Source organism: Triplophysa rosa, linkage group LG3, assembly GCF_024868665.1.
Source record: "Triplophysa rosa linkage group LG3, Trosa_1v2, whole genome shotgun sequence".
Taxonomy (NCBI): domain Eukaryota; kingdom Metazoa; phylum Chordata; class Actinopteri; order Cypriniformes; family Nemacheilidae; genus Triplophysa; species Triplophysa rosa.
This window is the reverse complement of record NC_079892.1, coordinates 3,161,701-3,183,526: the sequence shown is the minus strand read 5'-3', so window position 1 is coordinate 3,183,526 and position 21,826 is coordinate 3,161,701. Positions and strand designations below refer to the sequence as shown.

At 40.7% G+C, this 21,826-nt stretch overlaps 2 protein-coding genes across 3 annotated transcripts; one reads left to right on the top strand and one right to left on the bottom strand.

Moving 5' to 3' along the window:
* Positions 1–518: 518 nt before the first annotated feature.
* On the bottom strand, positions 519–5,182 carry depdc7b (DEP domain containing 7, paralog b). Of its 2 annotated transcripts, XM_057329591.1 has the most exons (13): positions 4,693–5,182; positions 4,517–4,577; positions 4,202–4,357; positions 4,000–4,097; positions 3,740–3,824; positions 3,223–3,664; positions 2,983–3,107; positions 1,834–2,023; positions 1,498–1,757; positions 1,269–1,411; positions 1,050–1,175; positions 868–943; positions 519–792 (listed from the first exon to the last, which is right to left on the bottom strand). In XM_057329591.1, exons 4-13 carry the CDS (start codon positions 4,003–4,005, stop codon positions 569–571), a joined length of 1,677 nt encoding a protein of 558 aa, XP_057185574.1. In that variant the 5' UTR covers positions 4,006–4,097; positions 4,202–4,357; positions 4,517–4,577; positions 4,693–5,182; the 3' UTR covers positions 519–568. The 2 variants fall into 2 exon arrangements, with proteins under 2 accessions (XP_057185574.1, XP_057185576.1); XM_057329593.1 differs by having other exon boundaries at positions 1,609–1,757; positions 4,202–5,182.
* Positions 5,183–5,701: 519 nt separating this feature from the next.
* On the top strand, positions 5,702–21,067 carry nuak1b (NUAK family, SNF1-like kinase, 1b). Its single transcript, XM_057329590.1, has 7 exons — positions 5,702–6,728; positions 12,154–12,274; positions 13,751–13,902; positions 15,159–15,224; positions 15,421–15,540; positions 16,514–16,646; positions 16,766–21,067. The coding sequence occupies exons 1-7, from the start codon at positions 6,519–6,521 to the stop codon at positions 17,803–17,805; spliced, it is 1,842 nt and encodes a 613-aa protein (XP_057185573.1). The 5' UTR covers positions 5,702–6,518; the 3' UTR covers positions 17,806–21,067.
* The last annotated feature ends 759 nt before the right edge of the window (positions 21,068–21,826 follow it).

Genomic DNA, 21,826 nt, shown 5'->3' with positions numbered 1-21,826 from the left:
AAATATATTTTATATCACGATGATGATATATTTCAGATTCTAAATAAAACGATACAAATAAAATACTGCGACATACAAGTAAACACAAATCTGCTGGAAGCCAGAGGAAAAAAAAGTGTTTACATTCTTGTAGTATGTGGTGTTAAAGTTGAATGAAAGTTTCTCACAATCTGAATAAAAGTGATTATTTCCACCAAAACATAGGAGCACTGGACAAATGCTCTCTTATTTGTAAGTTTTTTTGGGGTAAAATGTAAACGCTACATTAACATTAATTATTAATAATAATCAGCTAAATTAAAAAAGGAAAATGTAAATAAACACAATATTGTCCCCAAGCTGAACACAAAATTCAACTTTTCTGTGAAAAATCCCAAATTGTCTTACATTTTCAAGAAAATACCAATACAATTTACGAAGCATTATGTATTAAGATAATCCAGGGCTTTTTATCATACTAAGAAAACTAAACATCCGATTGTATTACATTTAAATATGTTTATTTAGATTTTAAAACACACAACATATTTACAAAAAACTTTTACGCAAATACGCAAAACAGCAATATTTAATCTTCATTAAGGTTTAAAGTGCTCAGCCGAGATCCAAAATACTGCATAAAGATTTCAGGATGTCCCTTATAAAACTGTGCCAGGAGTCGTTTCTTTTCTCTCGGTGAATATTTGGTGTTTTCATCGATCATCTTTAGCAGAGAGTACAATTCACTTTTCGTCGACTCTTTCACGGTGTCGGCATAAGCTTCTCTGGGCACTTGCTGGCAAAATGGAGTGTCTAGTAGATAAAGGAAACATTAACATATAAATGATTGCAAGTAAAATTGCAAAATTCAACCTGAACACGTCATACCGGTGGTGGAGGAATCTCTGTGTTTCACAATGTCATCCAGCTTTTCACTAACCAGCTTGTGAAGAGAACCTGGAATCTATACAAATACATACAGACGGTCTATGACTCTCACTGTTTAATGATTGATAGTGAATCAACATGGAATGAACACAGCTCCATTTGTAAAGGTGTCGTATAAGAACCTTGAAGATCTCTTGGTGGTTGTCGAGCATGAAAAGCAGCAGAAGGTCTAGCTTTCCTTTCGGAAGACTCCTGCTCTGGATGATGGCTCTGGTGAAGGTTTTCTTCACAATCACCCGGTTCTCAATCTAAAAAAAAGTCCAATTTAAAATGACTTTCATACACAGTAAGCTATTAGATGACAAGCGTTGAAATAAAGATCACATGCATTATGACTTTACCACTGTGTGTAGCTGAATCTCTGCAGCATCCGCCGCCACAGCCATGAACTCCAGTAATCTGCGCAGTTCCTCGCGCGCAGACGCAGACAGCAGCTTTAGTGTCAGCTGCAAAACTTCCAGAGCACGTTCAAACTTCCCATTTGCTACACACAGAAAACAAAATCCTTTTTTAAAATATACTGACGCTGTTAATTGCTTTGTTCAAACACAAATCGAGTTTAAATTTCACCCAGGAGTTCCATGATCGCAATATAAACATCCACCATGCTGTCACAGAGGAGGGATTTAAAGTCCATGTGTCCGTAATGTTTGTCCAGTACGTGAAACAGCAGTAATTTACACTCGTCGATGCCCGAGGGTCTGCCCTGGCCTTCATCACCATCCTCATCTTCACAGCAGTAACTGGGAAGCTCTCTGCTCACCTCCACCACAAGCGGGTCAGGCAGAAAGTCTAGCAGGTCTACAGCTGCCGACAACCAAACGTCAGATCTGTGAGGGGAAAGGCAAGTTAGGGATATTGTACAGGGTTTCTTTTAGTTTTAGGTAAAATGTCAAAGGTTCTTACTGTGAGTCTCTGAAAGCCTTGAGAACTTCTCTGTCGAGGTAGTTACTGGTGTAGAGCAGGTCGGGTTCATTATTACGGCCTCGGGATGGGGGAGAAGAAATGTCGCAGTTCAGCACTCCCTCCAGCAGGGGGAGATCTATCAACCGTGACAACCGCCGTACTGTCTGCTCATGCCACACCTCTCGGACCACTTTTAGGATTTATTTTAAAACAAACATTACAAATAAAACAATACAAATGAAACGTTACTTAAAACTTTAAACTAAACTTAAAATTTAGAACATTATGCCCCGGGTTCACAGACAAGGCTTAAGGCTAGTGTCAGACTAAAATGAATTTTGAGCCGTTTTAACTGAAAATAACGTAAAATATGTCAGTGCCATTGTTTCGTATCAAGATGCACATCGGTAATGTTTTGTCTAAGGCATTTTAATAAAAGCGACGTAAATAGCCTAAATTAACGAAGGCATAGTCCTGATTTAGGCTTAAGCCTCGTCTATGAAACCGGGCCTATAATATTTTACTTGAAGTAACAATTACATTATACATATTTTCATTTCTTGACAAGGTTTTACATGCACAAAGTAGACTAGTTAAAAAACCCTCTTGTAATACTGATCTTAAACATGAAAATAAGAAAACGTTTCAAAAGAATTCTAAAACATTTTAATAGCCTGAGCATTATTTCCTAATTTTATTCCTTTATGATTATGTACTATTATTAATTTTCTCTTATTTCTACTGTTATGTTCACTTTGTATTTTTGATGCTATTCTCTTTTATCTTTGTATTGCTTTTAAACAACGAAGATTGTTTACATGCACAGACTTTAAATAGATTTCTTTATTTAATTATAAAAACTTCTCTGACCCCTGAGAGAGAGAAAGATTTCACCCGGTTACAGTATTTAGGTCTTTGAGAAAAACATACTACCAAAATACAATTTTTGCAGGGCGTACGTCATCCCATGATGCAATGTGCTTGATTACGAAAGAAACCGGTTCATTAGGACAGAATGCACTGGCTACATACATTTCAGCATGCCACTGTTTGAAATGTTTATCATTCCATTTTTTTTGCAACAATATTAAGAACACATTATTCTTCAGAGACTTGTATGCGTGACTTTGTGTGAACAAAAAGTCTTACCAGAGGGTGGAAGACTTTCAATGGGAGGAGAACCGACAAGTCCAGTCAAGTCCAGCTGCTCCATGAGTAGATCCAACGCATGACCTGGTTTAACAGGTGTGCTATGAGAGAATAGGATGTCCTGCCTTAAAAAAACCCCAAACAAACATCCCGATTATTAGAATTCAAATACAGGATTAAAACATTCAGCATTGCATGACAGATCTCATTCACAATAATCAAATACAAGATCTAAACCACCTGCACGGAGTGACGTTCAATGAGTTCTCACTGGGAGACAAAAGAACAGATTCAAACACTTCCACCGAAGGACGTTCCGTCTTGAGAAACCTGTATAGACCGGTGCTGCTGTCCTGGAAGCGTCCTGGTTTACTGGCCTTCCCCAGAGATTTGGTTCCTACTGCCTCAAACACTTTAGACTCCAGCAGTACCTGGCAAAAACGAGCCACCTTGGCTCTGCAGACCTCAGCATCCCCAAGAACTTTATTCTGGATAAGAAAAGCCTGGATGACGTCGACGGCATCTGAGCCCACGAAGCAGTTATCATGATATTTCAGATGTTTTCTGCGTTTTTTGATCTTCACTTGGGCCTGTAGAACGGTGACGATGTGGCTCCAGATGTCTTTGTTGTGGATATTATTATTGGTTTGTATTGCTGGGGGCTTGTCTATCACTTTGTGATCTGCAGAAACACACGTTAGTACAGCGTGTAAATCAAATGTATTATTTGATTGTATTTAAAATGTTAAGACTTTACCAAGGGGTCGGTTCATGGGACTGTATAGCGCTCCCCCAACATTAAATGCTGCAACTCTGTCCCGAACTGAAGCCATGTATTCTCTCTGCAGATCACAGGTTCAAACTCATTAATCAGTCTCAACGATTAACACTTATTAGTGATCTTTCCATCTGATTGGCTAGCAGTAAACCAATAAAAACCAAAAGAGCAATACCGAAATATAACACTAGATGGCAGTAAATAATAGCCACTCGATATGATCAGAATGAAATACTGACCTGCATCTGTCTGTCTATCTATCGATCTTCCATAGATCTATTTATATGTTTTTGGCAGCTGATCTTGTTTTCCGTCTCTGAGGCAGATAGATTGTCTCCTGTCGTCATGTGAAGTGAAAGATGTAGTTGTCATGTCACTTGCAGTCGTACACATAAACACGTTCTCACTGAGGGAATGTGACCTATGATGAGAGCGTCTTACGTAATATTCCATCATCTTGTCTGTGGTTACCCCTCTCTCTCTCTCTCTCTCTCTCATCCTGTCTTTCCTCCATGGATCCTGCTGTTTTTAATTTCGGTGTGTGGAGGGAATTGCTGCGGTGAACCTTCTGCCAGATGCCCGAGGGACTTCAAATACCTGAATGAAACATCTTTAAACAAATCTTTGTTTGATGTCCAAGTCCAAAAATGAAACCATAACTTTTCTTGGGATCAAGAAAATATTATCACAAAATACTATAACGTTATTCAGCAGGCAAAAAAAACCTTGTTACACAATTATTTTAATAACTCTCACAGTGTGGGTATCTATCGTCATTTAACAAGATCTTTTATACATTGAGAAGACGTTCTTCATCCTGTGTACAGAAAGAAAAAACAAGCTAAGTTCTGGATAAACACAGACATCTTTCATAATCCAAAACAAATGTTGATTTTATTTTGATCTATTTATGATGCTCTGGCAGTGCTGACCTCGATATCTTTGACCTACACGTGCATTTCCACCACCAGGGGGCAGAAACCAGATTCCTGGGTGCATCTGAGGCCAAGTTTCAGCCGAGATGCAAATCTCCAAGCAAGCACACATGCACACAGTTACTGAGACTGAAGTCCGCTGTCCGACTTGCTCACCACAACACAGGGCGGACCAGATTCCTGAAGCTCGCAGATCAAACAAAGACAAACAACTCAATCTGGAGTCTGTTTGACTTAAACTTCCCCTCCACCAATCAGTGGCTAAATGACACTGCGCAAGATCCAAACAGAAGCAAACAAAAGAACGCTGAGGTGAATAGGTAGGGTGAGGTTGCAGGCAGGCCTATGTCATGTCTGACTGCATTTAGGTGATCTGAACTTTACTGCAGGTTCAGATGGAAAGTTCAATGTGACCATCACGGTTTAAACACAAGATAGAAATTGAGTTATTTTAGTTCAAGAAAGTCTTTAAAAGTCCTGGTTTATTTTTTAAACAAGTTTATTTATGATGGTCACGTGACAACATTTTGGTCATAAAGTGTTGGGCACCTAGTTATGAAAGAGAATGAACCTTTGTTTTGCTTTAAGGCTTTTGAACGTCTGATCATTCAAATCAACCTAGTTCATGTGTCAAAAAGTTTCTATACAAATTGAAGCACAATTTTTAGAGATCCTACTACGACTTTATAATGCACATGTTTGGCTTCAAGTTACATCAAAGAATACATTGTTTGAACCTTTTTATAACGTCTTGTCACCGTATCTCTCTCACGCTCTCTCCCCCATATCTGTAAGTAATGCTAAAATGTATTATGAAAGTATACAATACTGAAAACACACACATACTAATTATGTTAATATTCGATTGAATTCTATTCGTTTTTAGTTAAGCAGAATCGCTGCAGTGTGTGTCCATACAGAACGTCCAGACACCTGAGAGAGAAAGAGAGAGAGAGGGGTTGACTCCGCCTCTTTTCGACTCTGTCTTTATTCTCTGTGTTTCAGACGGAGGGGCAGAGAGAGAACCAGAGATCAGGGCACGAGGAGGAGAACCGCGGCGAACGCACCGAATCATGGCCACAGCAGACACGGCACCACAGATCCTTCAGTCCGATCCCCGCGCACCGAGCCTGACGTCACGGATGACCGGCACTGGAACCGAGCTGACTGAGAGCACGGCAGATCCGCGGACAGAATGAGGGTGATTTATATCCAGAACGCCGGCGCGGTCGCTGCTTTCTCGGTCGAGACACGGAACGATTTTCTGCGGTAGATCGAAACAAAGGAATATCGGTGAAGACATGATCGAACGCGCAACGGCAACGTGAAAACGTCATAATGGAATAGCACACGTCATAGAATAGAATAGCGTCATAATAGAATAGAACGCGGTAGATCGTTCTAATTGTGAATGATACATTGTAGCATTTTTATATTTGCCATAAAGCCTTGTGTTCCGCCGCATTCCGATGTCATTGGGATGTGTTCTGTAGTGTTATTTTAATAATATGACATGTAGAGTATTTGTAGTCCGTTTATATCCAGTTCTTGTTTTATGGTTCATAACTAGACTAGACTATTTTTTAGATAGCCTACCATAGCCGGCTATAGGTAGAATAGACACCTCATTAAAACATGAGTCATTATCGACAATCATAAATGAGTTTACACGTGAATTAAACATTTTCTTGTAATTTATTTATTTATTTATTCATTCATATGCTAATTGGGTCTATTAGTGTTATATTATCAATATTTCAATAGCATTTAGTCAAGGTATATTTAAGCGTACGGCGAGGTGTTGGACGTCAGCCTTTGGGGTGATGGAGACACAAAGGCCGGGTGCAGGTGGCCCGTCGGGCCCCTCGGTGGAGTCACCTGGGTGCTCCGGAGGGGTGCAACGCAGCAGCTCCGGTGTAAAGAAACATCACCACAAACACAACCTCAAGCATCGATACGAGCTGCTGGAGACCCTGGGGAGAGGAACGTACGGGAAAGTCAAGAAGGCCATCGAGCGCCATTCTGGAAGAGAGGTATTCCAAGAATTCCACAGTACTCGGCACTCTTGTTTGAAAATTGTGCTAAAGGGGTTTGTAGGAGTGCGTGTGTTTGACTGCGTGTGAATGGTGTGGCTTGAAATCTGTGCCCTTGAGAAAGACAATTAGCCTCAAATTACTCCAGCGGGACTTTCCCTCTTGTTTTGTGGCATTACTATGGAACTGCAATATATGGTAGAGAGTCATTGGCACAGTACCAGGTCTACCAATAAACAAAAACAATGTAATTTATTGTTACATTGCTATGATAAGAACAAAATAAACATGCAGCAATAGCCTGGAGCGGTTGTAGTTTAGTCAGCAGCCCATAATAATCAGTTGTTGTGTTTGGCTCCTTTCGGCCCCCTCGTGGGAATCCCACCCTACGCACGCTCAGCACGCGCTCGGCTGCGGAGAGCAGATGTTTTAAATCTTGAGTTTGACTGGTCTGAAGTAACTGTAATGGCCCCCAATAAAACGCATCTCGCCTTCGCCAATGTACCATTTTTGTTGCAGCTGGGTTCAAAGGTCGCTGCTGACCGGCCACCATAAATAATCGTGCAGTGTTTTAAAGAGGGCGAGATGTGACCCTAGGTAACTAATGAACCCTGACCCAGATGCCTAAAGCACCGCTAGACTTGAGTTTTGCATTGGGCATCTGGGTCAGGCAAGGGCGTTCATGTGTTCATTAACAGAGGGGATCTGTTCGGCGCGTGGCTTTGGTTGTTCTTTAACATCGTCCTCTAAACCTGGAGAAGCCAGAACAGCTGCAGGAAGCATATTTCCATCCGTTCTGGGTCTGATTCATACAGGGGTGTGTGTGTAATACATGAGCATGTTCCAGTGCTTCAGGACCCTGACGTTGAGTGGTCACCAAACACAGTACCAGAATTGTTTAGCATGCAAAATTGAATTTGAGTGGTTTCATGATCTCAGCATCCAGTAATTCGTTGCACAAAACACATTCTGTGGTTGGCACAAATTTTATGCAGCCTGAATCATTTTTTGTTTTCACGCAGGCTGGTTAAATAGACTTGCTTCTATTAAAGGCACAGATCGCCTAAAATCAAATATTATGTCATCATTTTTTTCACCCAAAGTTACCAAAGTTCACCTCTGTAGAACACAAAGGAAGAGATTTTGAGAAATGTCTCAGTGGTTTTGTGTCATACACTGGAAGTCAATGAGGGTCAGTGTTGTTTTGTTACCAACATTCTTCAAAATATCTTTTTGTTCTGTAGAAGGAAAGTCACACAGATTTGAAATGACGTGAAGGTCAACATTTCTGAGACCCTACCAGAACAGACCTGCCCACCCGTTAAAAACAACTGTCCTACGCTATACCCATGCCCTTTGGTGCAAAATGCCTTCTGTCGTCATGGCAACAGGACTTGCTGGCTTTTATGGGTTGTGTACAGATATAAAGTCGTCTGTTAGTTTAATGATTTATAATTCATTTCACAACACTTATACTGACACAGGCCTGTGTGTTTCGGTGGGCACTGTGCCATTAGATTTTTGGCAGCCTGTTGTAGTGCGAACGTCGGTCTAAAAATAAACCAAACACGCATACATGTTTTATCCTTTAGCGCAAAGCCAAACGCGTGTAAAACATAATTTGTCATGCATGTTTGTGGCCTCGTAAACATGAAGCCACTCGGTTAGTGATGTTTACTAGCAAAGAGCAGTTTGCTCAGCAGGAGTCAGTTGGAAAAACGGCATCGGGTTGCAGGCTATAGATAAAAGCTATGGAAACCGCGGATAACAGACATGGAGACTAAACATTTTCAGGCGAACTATCCCTTTAAGAGTTTCAGTAAGAATATGATTAATATCTCTCAGTCTGAACTCAAATATTTCTCATCGAATCCTTCCGAATCAACTCTGTTGATCTGTAATAAAGGTTTATTGTTCCGCGGCGCTATCACATACAGTCAAACCAAACGTTCAGACTGCTGATACTCTGCTGTCTGGTACAGCATTTCCTTGACCTTTGACCTTCAGCGACCGGCTGCAGTCCCTGCAGATAACCGAAGAAATTACGAAACGCATCTCCTTATGGCTTTAACAGCCTCTGGTTCGGCTAATGACCCGAGCAGACAGACAGATAGCGTGTGTATGTGAGCTCTCGCACGTATGAGGTCAGTCCAGCACATAAAAATCTTCAGCGTGTGTTTGTTTTGCATACTGTGTGTGTGAATGTACAAACAGGATAAGATTTCAGAACAGAACGGTGAACATTCTTTCCATGCTGTGTGATGAACTGGTCACATGCCCACGTGTGTGTTTGTGTGCGAATAGGTCAGTGTGACAGTGTGAAAGGAGATAGCGAGATTTTGTGGTTTTGAAGGGAAATGAAAACACCATGGAAAATGAATACACTGCATGGGGGCCAAAGCAGCTGTCTGATCCTGGGTCAGCTACATTAAAGTCAGAACTGTATCATGGAGTTAAGTGCACATCAGATCTCGGATCGGTTATTCACAACTTCACTACAACGTTTTTTTTTGACGTCTTTCAGACACAATCTTTGAGAGTTGTCAGGCTGCTCTGATTAGTTTTTAATATGTTGCTGTGTGGTTGCCAAGGAGTTCTCGGTGGATGCTACACAGTTTCTTTCATCATTTAATCACCCTGATGTCATTTCAAACCTGTATGAGTTTCCTTTTTCTGCAGAACACAAAAGAAAATATTTGTAAGAATATTGGTAACCAAACAACATCGGCCCCCATTGACTTCCATTGTATGACACAAAACCCACTGAGGCATTTCTCAAAATTAGGGATTTTTTATGGCCGATGCCGATTTTAACAAACAACTGTCGTCCGATAACAATATTGGTCAATTGCATAGTAAATTACAATTCTAGCTTTTCCGTATTAAATTAATTTGATCATTAATTGGATCCATTTAACATTTTAAGACAAAAATACAATAAGACAACATGACAGTCTTCAAAGGTGATTTTTGCTATCCAATATTTCTTTTATTAACAACATTAACTCATATTTGACTCAACATTAAACATTTCTTTAATAAACTTAAATAAAGTATGTGCTGTTGCTATTTAATTATTTTGCTCAGAGAAAAGCGTTGGATTATTCAGACATGCAACTCATTGCCTCCATGCATTTAATTAATAAACCATCTTCTGTATCGGCTTTTTATCATGCTATTGCCGATATGCAGATGGTGTTAAATGAATCCAATATCGGTGCATCCCTACTCAAAATATATTCTTTTGTGTTCCACATGTGAACGTTTTCGATGATCTGACAGATTATTATTTTTTGGCTGACCTATGCCTTGAAGTTTAATACTTTGTTAACCTGACATGTTGGCAATAGTAACAGTGATGCACGCCTTGGCAAACTCAGTTCATTAAATGCGGATCTGTTTATACTGTATTTCATTCATTTGGCTCGCACGCAAATAAACAAATAAAACTCTCTGCTGGCTTGTTTTTCCAGAAGATTATTTTAAACTCTCTTCCCGCTGCGTAACAAACGGCAACATTAGCATTCCTGCCATCTCCAGCAGACCTGGCAGGAGGTGAAAACCTTCAGCTGTACATAACTACATGAGATCATGGAAAACACTCCAATAAAGAGTCGAATGTTAGCGGGGTTGCTATACGGCTTTTGGAGAACTGGCCCCCGTTTCTGGATTCGTTTGCCTTTTTTATTCCACATAATCGGTTTTGAAGCGTTCCGCTTGCTCTTTCCTTTTATGGACGTGCTCCGTGATTTACCTTCAGCTCCTCGGAAACATGTGGTTTTGGTTTCTCCGAGAAAATGTAAGCAATGGTCTGCAACCACGTACCCTACAGGCAGACGAGGATAGAGATGTTTGGATGGGCACGTCTTTGTGTGACATCACAAAACAAGATTTTACCAAGGGATTTCCTTTTTTAAAGGGATAGTTCACCCAAAAATGAAAATTCTGTCAGCATGTACTCACCTTCGAGTTGTTCTAAATCTGTATAAATTTCTTTGTTCTGATGAACACAGTGAAATATATTCATAAGAATGCTTATAACCAAACAGTTCTTGGACCCCATTGACTACCATAGTAAGGAAAAATACTTTACAAAATACTTTCTGTTGAACAAAAAATAAGATATTTGGAAGAATGTAGGACAGCAAACAGTTCTGGGGCACTTTTGACTACCATTGTCATTTTTCCTACTATGGTAGTCAATGGGGTCCAAGAACTGTTTGATTACAAGCGTTCTTCCAAATATCTTTCCCTGTGTTCAACCAAACAAAGACATTTATACAGATTTGTAACCACTAGAGAGCGAGTAATTCATGACAGAGTTTTCATTTTGGGGTTTTTCATTAAGGTTTATCGTAAACATGTTCATTGTTCCTTTTGTGCTTTAAAGGTGTAGGACACGCCTGGGAGGGTGAGATAGGACGAACGACAAAAATAGACAGGAAATGAGTCGTTTCCGCTTTCCTTTCAATGACATCACCCATCAGTCAGCAGGGCATCTCCTGTGGTGGACAGCTCTGTTCTAAAGTCAACCTTCTAGAATTGTACGATTCATTTGGGTTTTGGAATAGTTGCCAGAAATTGTGAGTCCGATCACTTGTGAAAGTTTATTTACTCATTCCCATGTCAATCCATACCTGTGTGACCTTCTATCTTCTGCGGAACACAAAAGAAGATATTTTAAAGAATGTCGGTAACCAAACAAAATTGGCCCTCATTGACTTCCATCGCACGAACACAAAACCACAGAGACAATTCTCAAAATATCTTTTGTTGTCCACAGAAGAGTCAAATACAGGTTTAGAACGACGCAAGGATGATTAAATGATGACAACATTTTTATTTTTGGCTGAACTATCCCTTTAAAAAGCAAAACTAATAATTATGCCAGTGAGTGTACCTGCACACGTGTGAATCTGAATTTGTCACGTATTGCGGACTCTACATCTAGTGTTACGTGATGTTTTCATCACAGAGAGAAACCGCTCGAACCCTCAAGGCCAAATAAACACACGAGAGCTTTCATTACGCTTCTAAACACTGAACCATCATTTTCCCAAAAAACCCTCAGCTAAATTACACACCGACAGACTGAAAATATGCTCAGATGTGTGTGTGTGTGTGTATGAGAGAGAGAGAGTCTGAGTATTTTTCAAGAATTGTTTTTGTCAAAGCTGTAGCCAAATGGTTAGCGAACGTGCTGTGACACATTTAGCCGTTGCGCTTTTGCGGGCAGCTTGAATCTAACTTATGTAATTTCCTGACCCCGTTTCCCCTCATCACATCATTGTTTCCTCGCTTGACTCCCTATGTCAGTAAAATGTGTCAGAAACAATATGAATATTAAAAGTATTAATAGACAACGCAAATTTTCCATGAAAACATGCATCCAGTTTATTAAAATCTCTCTCTTTCGATCTCTCAGGTTGCCATCAAGTCTATCAGGAAGGAGAAGATAAAGGATGAACAGGACATGGTTCACATTCGACGAGAGATTGAAATCATGTCATCGCTTCGCCACCCACACATCATCTCTATATACGAAGGTATCCGTCTGTCTGTCAATCTGTCCGTTCTGATGAATTATTAGTTAACTTGTTCGAATAACCAGTGAACTATTAATGATAATCAGTGATTGAACAAAAAGAAAGTTCTTTCCCCGTTCCTGACCAACACGTGTTTCGTCCGTTTGGATCTCTGGGGCGTTGATGATTTCTAAAGGCACTCGGCGGCTGTCTGGTTTCTTCTGTTCTTCAGTCTCTCAGCAGGCCGGCCGCTGACTCTGTGGTTTTTCCATCCGTCTGGGCTTATAGAGCAGTTTCTTTTTGAGGGGTTGCTGTATTCGTCTTTGTTCAAAGCTTCGACTCCGCCTGTGTTGTGGTTGGCCCGGCTCGGAGATGGTAGAACGGTTCTTTAACGCGACCCTATGGAGATACCAACTTTGTGTTTCATTGCTTTCAGACGTTCTTTTTTTAGTCTTTATAGTTTGGGGTAGTCGTGGACGTGAACGGATGCGGAAATAAATGTGAATTGTTTGTATGTTCCTGTGTCATGTCTCAGGTGTTTCTCATAAAATCCTTAGTAACAAAAATAGAAGCAAATGGGAAAATGTGGGTAGTTTTGATATTCAAGTTTCGCTTTTCTTTCCTATGCGAGATCCTATTAAAAATGTTGCATTTATGAGAATGATTCAAACTGTAAATAATCCAAAGTGTTGACAGTTCCTGTCAAAGGTCTGCGCTGCATTGGATTTGTCTGATTTTCTCATAGCTCCGTTGTATTTGTTATTCTTCTCTGATATTCAGTGACACAGTGATAAGACGGTGATTCAACATCTATGTTCTGTCCCTCCCAAACATGATTTGCCCAATCCCAGAAGGCCTTGCGCTCCCCTCCCCGCTGTGCTGTAGAAAGCGGAGAGATTCTGTAAAAAGAAGAGAACTGTTTCTCTCTCGCTGATGTGCGAGAGAGGCCGCCGGCAGTGCCAAGCCAGGGTGGGGTGATCCGTGCGAGAATTTTTGGGGTTTTGCAGAAACAGCCACTTTCTGCTGTGTCGGACTGTAATTTTGCTGTGTTTGTTCCTTTGGATTTTTCAGCCTCTTCTGGTGGTTAGTGGATTCTTCCGTGACCTGTTGAACTTGCCGGACCGGCCGCTGCAAAACAAAGGCCGTCTTTTGCACATCTAGTAGTTTTGTTAGTAATTTGTCATGGTGGGTTGCGTTCTGAAGACACAGGGCGCCGGAGCGCATGTTTATTTTCGACTGGACGCCTCCGAAAAAACCCTTTGGTGGCGGCATCTGCTTTTCAATTAAACAAAAAATCTTTGCGTTTTTTCAGGATAAACACACTGAACCCTTATGCAAAGAAAACATATTTTTCCTATATTCAGTTTGTTCCAATTTTTTCCCTAAAGAATCCAACAGCTTACATTTTGACCTGTCTAGGTCATTTATAAACAAACGTGATTACAAATAAACGCTCATAAGTAAACACACTAAGTGTCGGGTTGTTTTATTTCCCAGTGTTTGAAAATAAAGACAAGATCGTGATCGTCATGGAATACGCCAGCAAAGGCGAACTCTACGACTACATCAGCGAGCGTCGCCGTCTGACGGAGAGAGAAACCAGACACTTCTTCAGACAGATCGTGTCTGCTGTGCACTACTGCCACAAGGTACCACCCTCACTTATTTCTCTCCCCTTTCTCTTTTCCAATCCTTTTCTCAAATCCTTGAGGGCTGCACGTGCAGTTATTTGATGAAATCCGGCCATGCGGTTAGAATCTGTCATCTTTGGCTGTTGTCCGTTTGGGAGGAATCCAGGAATGGCCGACTGATGTGAAACGGCTTTGCATCGTGGGAATCGTAGATTTCAGCATTCAGCAAAGCTGTCGATAGAGTAATCAACCACCCAATGACGGAGTTTCTTCTTCATGTGTTTGATTATTGCTGGCTCATTCTCTCTTTCTTTGATTTGCACACATTACGTCAGTGTGCATTGATGTCATGCATACCAAAGTTAGTCTGTATAATGCATGTATGAGCGTTTTGAAATGACTCATTCCCATTGTTTTAGTTTTAAAGTCATATCTTTGCTGTGATGATTGCGTGTATGTTGAGACACAATAGCCTACATTAAATGGTTTTGGAACAGAGCTGAAGTCTTGTATCGCATCTGACAAAGGACCAAGCCCCCACAATGCACTGCTTCGAGCCATTCGAGACCCCAGTGGAGCTGCACTGGGTGGGCTGGTTTTGAATATGACGTGATGCTTTATCTCAGAGAAAGGGAGCTTCCAGACACCAGAAAGGAGAGCAGTGAGTCACGCTTGCCTTGGGCAACCGCAGTACGGGGAGGACTTCGGGTGGGGTCGATCTGTTCAAAGCCATGCATGTTGAACACATGCGCGTTCAGACATCTGTAATGAACTTTCTCGGATTCAAACCCCCGCGGACGAGTTTCCGAGCTGTAACACTCTCGCTGAACGTTGTTTAAGAGGAAACATGCGGTGTAATTGCACAATCTTGTTTCAGTTTGACAGTTACGGAGTTGTTTGTGCAGCAGATGTCGCTGCTTGTTCGGTCACGTTCTTTTGTCTGTGACATAATTACATCCTCTGCTGAAAAAAATTCTAATGGTTTACATGAAAATACCATTATGAACTAATTGCTTTTTCCATTAAAACCATTACAAAATGTCATTTTGTAGTGTGTTTTAGGTATTATTCCAATAGGATTTTAATGGTGTTCTGTTGGGTCCCGTCTGCCAGATAACATCCTACTAAAAGAATTCATACCAGTACACACCATATTAGTTTCCATAAAAAAACAATATAATTCCCATCAGAACCAATAAATCAATAAAAAAATTTTCAGCAAGGCCATTTATGAAGATTGGTAATACATCTATCCTGATGTGTTTTCCTTACAGAATGGTGTCGTTCACCGGGACCTAAAACTGGAGAACGTGCTACTGGATGAGAACTGTAACATAAAGGTGAGATATTTCATGTTACAAGCACTTTAAAGCCAGAAGAATCACGAAAGAGTGACTAAATCTTTATTTAATCTGTATGATATAGTATTTATGATGAGAATGAATGTGTCTCCGAAATACTGTTGATGTTAAAATGTATATAAAATGTAATAAAACAAAGATTCTCTTAAACAGAGCTTCCTCACGTTTGTTTCAGATTGCTGATTTTGGCCTGTCCAACCTGTACCATAAGGACAAACTTCTGCAGACATTCTGTGGTAGCCCGCTGTATGCGTCACCAGAGATTGTCAACGGAAGACCTTATTGTGGTCCAGAGGTGAGACTCGCTCCCATCAGCAAAACCCTGTTTTTCCCTGAGGAATAATGACAAATCTTTTCAGGATCATAAAAACATGCCGGGATGGTTTACAGTAGACCGGCATGGCATATGAGGTCTCCATCGTTGTAAATGAAACACCCCGTAATTTCATTTTGTAGCGTGTGAAATGGTCTGCGAGCGTCTGCGATATCTCATGGACTGTCTGTGTGGTTAGCCAAGCTTTATTCTGCTCTTTGATGGGATTATACTTCCATTGACTCGTAGGAACAGGCCTGCGTACGCCTTGTGCTTATCCTCTAAACATGGAAACCAGCTGCAGTGTCTGCGATTCCGCTGATCCTGGGTCAGAATTAAAATGAGAGATTAAGATCTAAAAAACAAAACTGGTGCATAAACATAACCAAAATGGGTTTACCTTAAGTATCTTTTTATGTATACAGCCCAAGGAATTTTTAAATAGAAGTAGTTCTGTGCACTTCAGTTGACTTCGGTGTGCTATAATTTGCTCTTTTTTTCCCTCAGGGTACAAAAAGAGTCGAACGCAAAGGCTGTAATCAAAATGTCCAAACCCTTTTTGGTTAACAGCCAAAGCCTGAAGTGAATAAAAGCACTAGAGTCGCCATCATTGCGCGCTACGAGCTAAACAATTACTTTGGTCTCGGAATGATTTCCTGTTTAGGAATCTGGTAAACCATCCAGGCAGGTGGTGCCATCATGATTTTTTCTGGCCCACATACTTTGCACTTTAATCCGACCCCACGCAGGACTTACATAACCGACTGCCTGGGGCAATATGTAGTGCAATAAAATGTCTCAAAGAACAAATGTTAATTTTTTGGGTGGACTATCCCTTTAATGACATTTTTCTACCCCCTGCCTTCTGTCATATGGTTATCTGAAAGTATCTTCAATGGTTTGTGAATTTTACTCAATGTTGAGTCAGCTAATATTGATGGTCTGTTGTCTGCAGGTGGACAGCTGGGCTCTGGGGGTGTTGCTGTATACGCTGGTCTATGGCAGTATGCCGTTTGATGGAGGAGACCACAAAAATCTAATTCGGCAAATCAGCAACGGGGAGTATCGAGAACCGACTCAGTCATCAGGTATTGAACTTTAAAAAATGCAGAAACTCTTACAGACATAGGTACGCTTTAAAATGGTACAATGATAGTATTGGGTGGTAAGATCATAGTAACGTGGTATTCAAATGTTCGTTTGTTAGATGCTCGTGGTCTCATCCGCTGGATGCTGATGGTCAACCCTGAACGGCGGGCAACGGTTGAAGACATCGCCAATCACTGGTGGGTAAACTGGGGATGGAAGACCAGCGTGTGTGACTGTGAGTCTCAAAGGGATGCTGGCTCGCCCATGTTGGCCCGTCTCATCGACTGGCAGAACCGGACCGAGCCCCGTCCCACCAAAGCCGTCCGATCCGAGCCGTTCCTGCTGGTCCATCAACGTCCCAAAAAGTCCAAGAAAGAAAACGATGTTGGAGTTTCCCAGTGTAATGGCGAGGACAGCGATGACCTGAAGAGACCGAAGAGCATCTTGAAGACGAGACTATCCGAAGAGCAAGACTCTCCAAGTCTTGAAGACATAGAGTTGGGGTCAGGTGCAGGAACCCCAGAGAAGGATTCTGGGCCTGATGAAGCTGAGGAGGAGTCAGCGCTAACAGGCCACTCCCCTGGTAAGATGATCTCCATCCTTCCAAAGAAAGGGATCTTAAAGAACAACCAGCAACGGGAATCAGGGTATTATTCTTCCCCGGAGCGCAGCGAGTCCTCTGACCTGCTAGGTGGCAACATCACACCGCTTGCGTCCAGCTCGCCACCAAAGCGAGTGGTTGGTAGGAAGGGCATCTTGAAGCGCAATGGGAAGTATTCCACGTACAGCGGAGCTCCTCCCGTGAGCGTCCTGGGAGAACCGGCACCTGGCGATTCAGGGTTATCCCGCAGTCAGAGTCGCCCGTCAAGCATCGTAAGGCAGGATAGCGACACCATCACAAGCAGCTCCTTCAGCGCCACCGACTGGCCCCTGCCCACCGCCCGGCCCAAAATCAGAGGCTGTGTGTCTGCAGAAAACCTCCTCCAGCTATCTAACTTCAAAGGGCTTACGGCGGCTCCACCCCTACATAGTGGAAAATTTGGGAGGGGAGCACAGAGGTCCCCTGGGGATAACAGCAGCTTCTCTCTGTTAGGAGATCTGGATGATATGACTCAGGTGTACCAACTAGCCCTGGACATCAGCAACAACCTGTCATAGGGGGTCAATTGAGAGGTGTCTAGAAAGAAAGATGGAAGGTGTTTGGCATGTTGGTGACGACCAGTTTAATACTGGGATTCTGTGAATGGGAGAATTCATTTTTTGATGGGATGATATTGGAAGTCATACACAACCATTACCCTAACTCAAACTCTTAGTCCCTAACCACTAACCCTACCCAATCCCATAAGCAGTGTTTGAAGCAAGTTTCAGTCGGTACTTTGGGACAATATCTCCCCTACTGGCAAGAGATGAAATTAAATGTTTACATATTAAGTGAAAGGTGAGTTAGCATTACAGAAGACGTCATGGAACGCTCTTGATGACAAAAATAAGCCAACCTGAGTTTATAAAGCACCTTAAAACTCGCAGAGCACATGTCGTGTTGTCTTTACTTTCGATACAAGAAACCAGGGTCTTGCTCCAAAAGAACTGTCGTTTATTATTTATTAATATTTTTTAGTAGATTTAGTGATACAAAACTGGTGTGGTCTGGCAGTACTGGAAGCATAACAGTTAAATCTCTCATTTCCTTAAGTGGAACTGACACATATAATAGTTTTTTCTTTGTTGGTTATTGTTAATATATCTTAAACTACATAATGATCAAACTTGTATTGATCTTATACCTGAAATCAGTGGAGCATATGGAATTATAAAAGTGCCTTTTTTGTTTGTAATTCATATTAAATTATGTATGTCATTTCCTTGAGGTGAAGACGAGAGATGCCAGAGGAAGCTGTTTTCAGGTGAACAGCATTGATTTTATTTTATTTTTTTGTTGAGTTTGTATTGAATGGTTAGAAAATGCCCAGGACCTCAGAGCACAAAGTCTACCCTACAAGAATGTCTTGATCTTAAGGTATGTTATACTTGTTTCTTAAAATCTTTCCCACCGCGTGCACAGTGTTTGCATAGCTTTATTTAAGAATAACACAGTTGATCCGCGAGCCGATTCCAGAACGCTCTACATCATTAACACAGGATGTTCAGTGTTTGGTACTTCAAGGTACTTCAAGGCTCCAACATCTCAGATCAAGTCCGGGAGGTTTTGATTGGTCGGTTGTGATGGAGTCCTGACAGAAACGTGCGTGCAAGCACCATGTGTTTCTCTGGAGCGGTTCTCTTGTGGTTTCTTGATTGGGTTAGGTGACTGTTGAAGGATTCTGGATACTTTCACCTTAACAACGTTAAAAGCAAGGTAGAAATCTCAGACACGCTCTCAATTTCCAGGAATGTTCTACAGTAAGCAGAGACCAGCATGTTTGGTTATTTCCTTAAGTTTCGGCCTGTAGAAACATGGCCTTTCTTGGTGTTTATCTGTTGATCTCTGTGGATTTCATTGCTCAGCTCTAAGAATAACAGATTATTGGTTTTGTGTTGGACTTTGATGCCCGATACGCTCTCCGTAAGGGCTGAAAAACCACAAACAGAGAGATTAGTTTCAAAGCAGTGATGAGCCAGCAAATTCCAAAGGTTTCAGGGGCATGTTTGGACTAGATCTTAACACCACGACCCAGAGAACGTCCCTGCGTGTGTTGGTTTAATATGGGGAAAATCTTAAGTCTTTAGTTTCTTGGCGAGTGAAGTTTAAGAATCACATTGTTTTTAGAAGGTAAGTGTTTAGGGGACCTAGTCGTAGAGAGAGTCGTACAGAGAGATGTTTACGGGGGTAGATTCATAGAAGTATTTATGGAAGTGGGGCACTTTTCCAGTAGGTGGGATATCCAGAAATATTCACTGGAAAAGATGAGTGTAGCTTTATCGCTGCATGTGAAGAAAGATGAGGGTAAGTGTAGATACAGAGAGATGAAGAATGTAGATGAAAGGATGAGGGAAGTTTATTATACCAAAGAAAAGTGTTATTGGTAAAGACATGGAGTCTCCAGATTGACCAATGAGATGCAAGAGGGCAAAGTTAGCTAATCTTAAATTGAAAAACGACTGTCGACATTAATAAACCCAGATAGCACAGGTACGTCTGTAAGATGTCTCCTAGAGATCTGGAAAACATCTGCTGTGTAAAAACATCTGATGAACGTCTTCGAAAAGGCAGTTTTACGTACATTCTAAACCATAAACATCTTACAGACATCTTCTAGATGTCTATATGATATCTAAAAGGAAATGTCTCGGAGACGTATTGCTGATGAGCAAACAATAAAGAAATACATCTTGCAGATGTAAAGACAGACATCAAATAGACGTCTCTCAGATGTTTGTGTCCTATCAGGTAAAGGTGAATTTGTCATCTTTCAGAAATTTCAAAACAATATCGTAGGAGACATTTTGTTCGATGGAGGTCCTGGCTAGATATTATAGACACGCCTAAAGTGTATGGTATCATATTGCATATCTGTATTGCATTGTATTGTCAACTGGATTAACAGTGATCAAATTATACTATGTTAGTATTTTTATGTTATTGCGCTTCTGTTTTTGATTCTCCAAAATATTATTATTGATTTACGTTTGAGGAACGTTGTGTGTATTAATCAACGCTTTCTCCCGGTATGGACAGGTTTTTAGCACTAGCCGTGCATGCGGTGCTAATGCTAATGCATTTAGCGTACACAGACGTTCAGTCACACTACTGCACAATTTCGTCAGGGTCATACTGTCACAGAATGCCGTCTCACAGATCTGACCCAATATTTGGTGTCACAATATTCACAATCAACCTTAATTGTCGACAAAGTCGAGCAGCCACCCAGATGTGCCATTTTGGCTAAATGCCATTGCAAACGCAAACATGCTCTCAGCCAAACTGGAAATACCTGGTGCATATTAGTTAGTCAAAAATTCATTGAGAGAAAAAAAACTTGACTGGATATTATAATTAACAGTACTGAAATGTTAGTATTATGTTATTTATGTATTATTTTTATTACGTTCAATTACTATTGTTGGGGGATCCGTTGAAAAATCCTGGACTGCCAAAGGTCTTTTTCGTTCAGTGCCTTTGCTTATATTTTATGATTTTTGTTTAATTTTTTGATAATGAATTTATTACAATTGCATTTTTATACTCTATTTATTGGTGGTGAAGCCATTTCGTTCTATACACAAACAAACACTGAAGACAACTGGAGGAGCAGAAAGACAGTGCGTTGTGATCACATGGTTGTGTCGTAAAGCTTTGGTTGTGCGTTCTGTCGACAAACTGCTTTGTTGTTTGTTGGAGATATCTCGCTAACCAACAGTCTTTTGTACCACAAAACCAAATCTGTGTAAAACTGATTCAATAAACTGATCATTTCAAAGGACTTTATATCTGTGTCAACTTCATTTGACTGTTGTAATTTATTCTACATATAACAATTAATAGTTTTTCTTTGTCCAAATACAAATATATGAAATGCTCATCTAATAGAATGTTCTGAGGTTTATCTGACACATTAATAAGATAGCAACTTTAACAGGTTAAATAGTACAAATAAAACTAGCAGAAAATTTTTTGCAGTAAGATATAGATTAAGTTTAGAGATGCAACGATACTAAATTTCTCCACCGATAGCCAATTAATCAGAGTAATCTGCTGATACCGATTCTGAGGATTAAATGAATTAATCTTAACTTTCAGAATGTTATTAATTCATACAATAACTATTATTCTATTGATCATCTGCTGTTTTTGTTATTGGCTGATAGCAGATAGTGTGAAAAATTGCTTTTATTCACTGATACCGATTGTTGGCCGATATATCGGCGCATCTCTAATGAATAAATGAATAAACATTTATAGAACATTCAAACTTTATTAATGACTATTTCTGACTGTTCTGTCTTCATGGCTTCAGAATATTTTGAGTATTTCGCAAGAACCATATGGTGCCATTTGTCCTTTTTGTAGCTTGGCAGCCCCTGGATACTTCTGTTAAATGGAAAATGGCACAGTGAGCTTTCTTAAAAATATATATTCTTTTCACTTAGCAAAAAAAGAAAGCCACAAATTTGGAATGAGTAAATAATGACGGAATTCTCATTTGTGAACCGTTCCTTACAGGCCAGAGATTTTTAC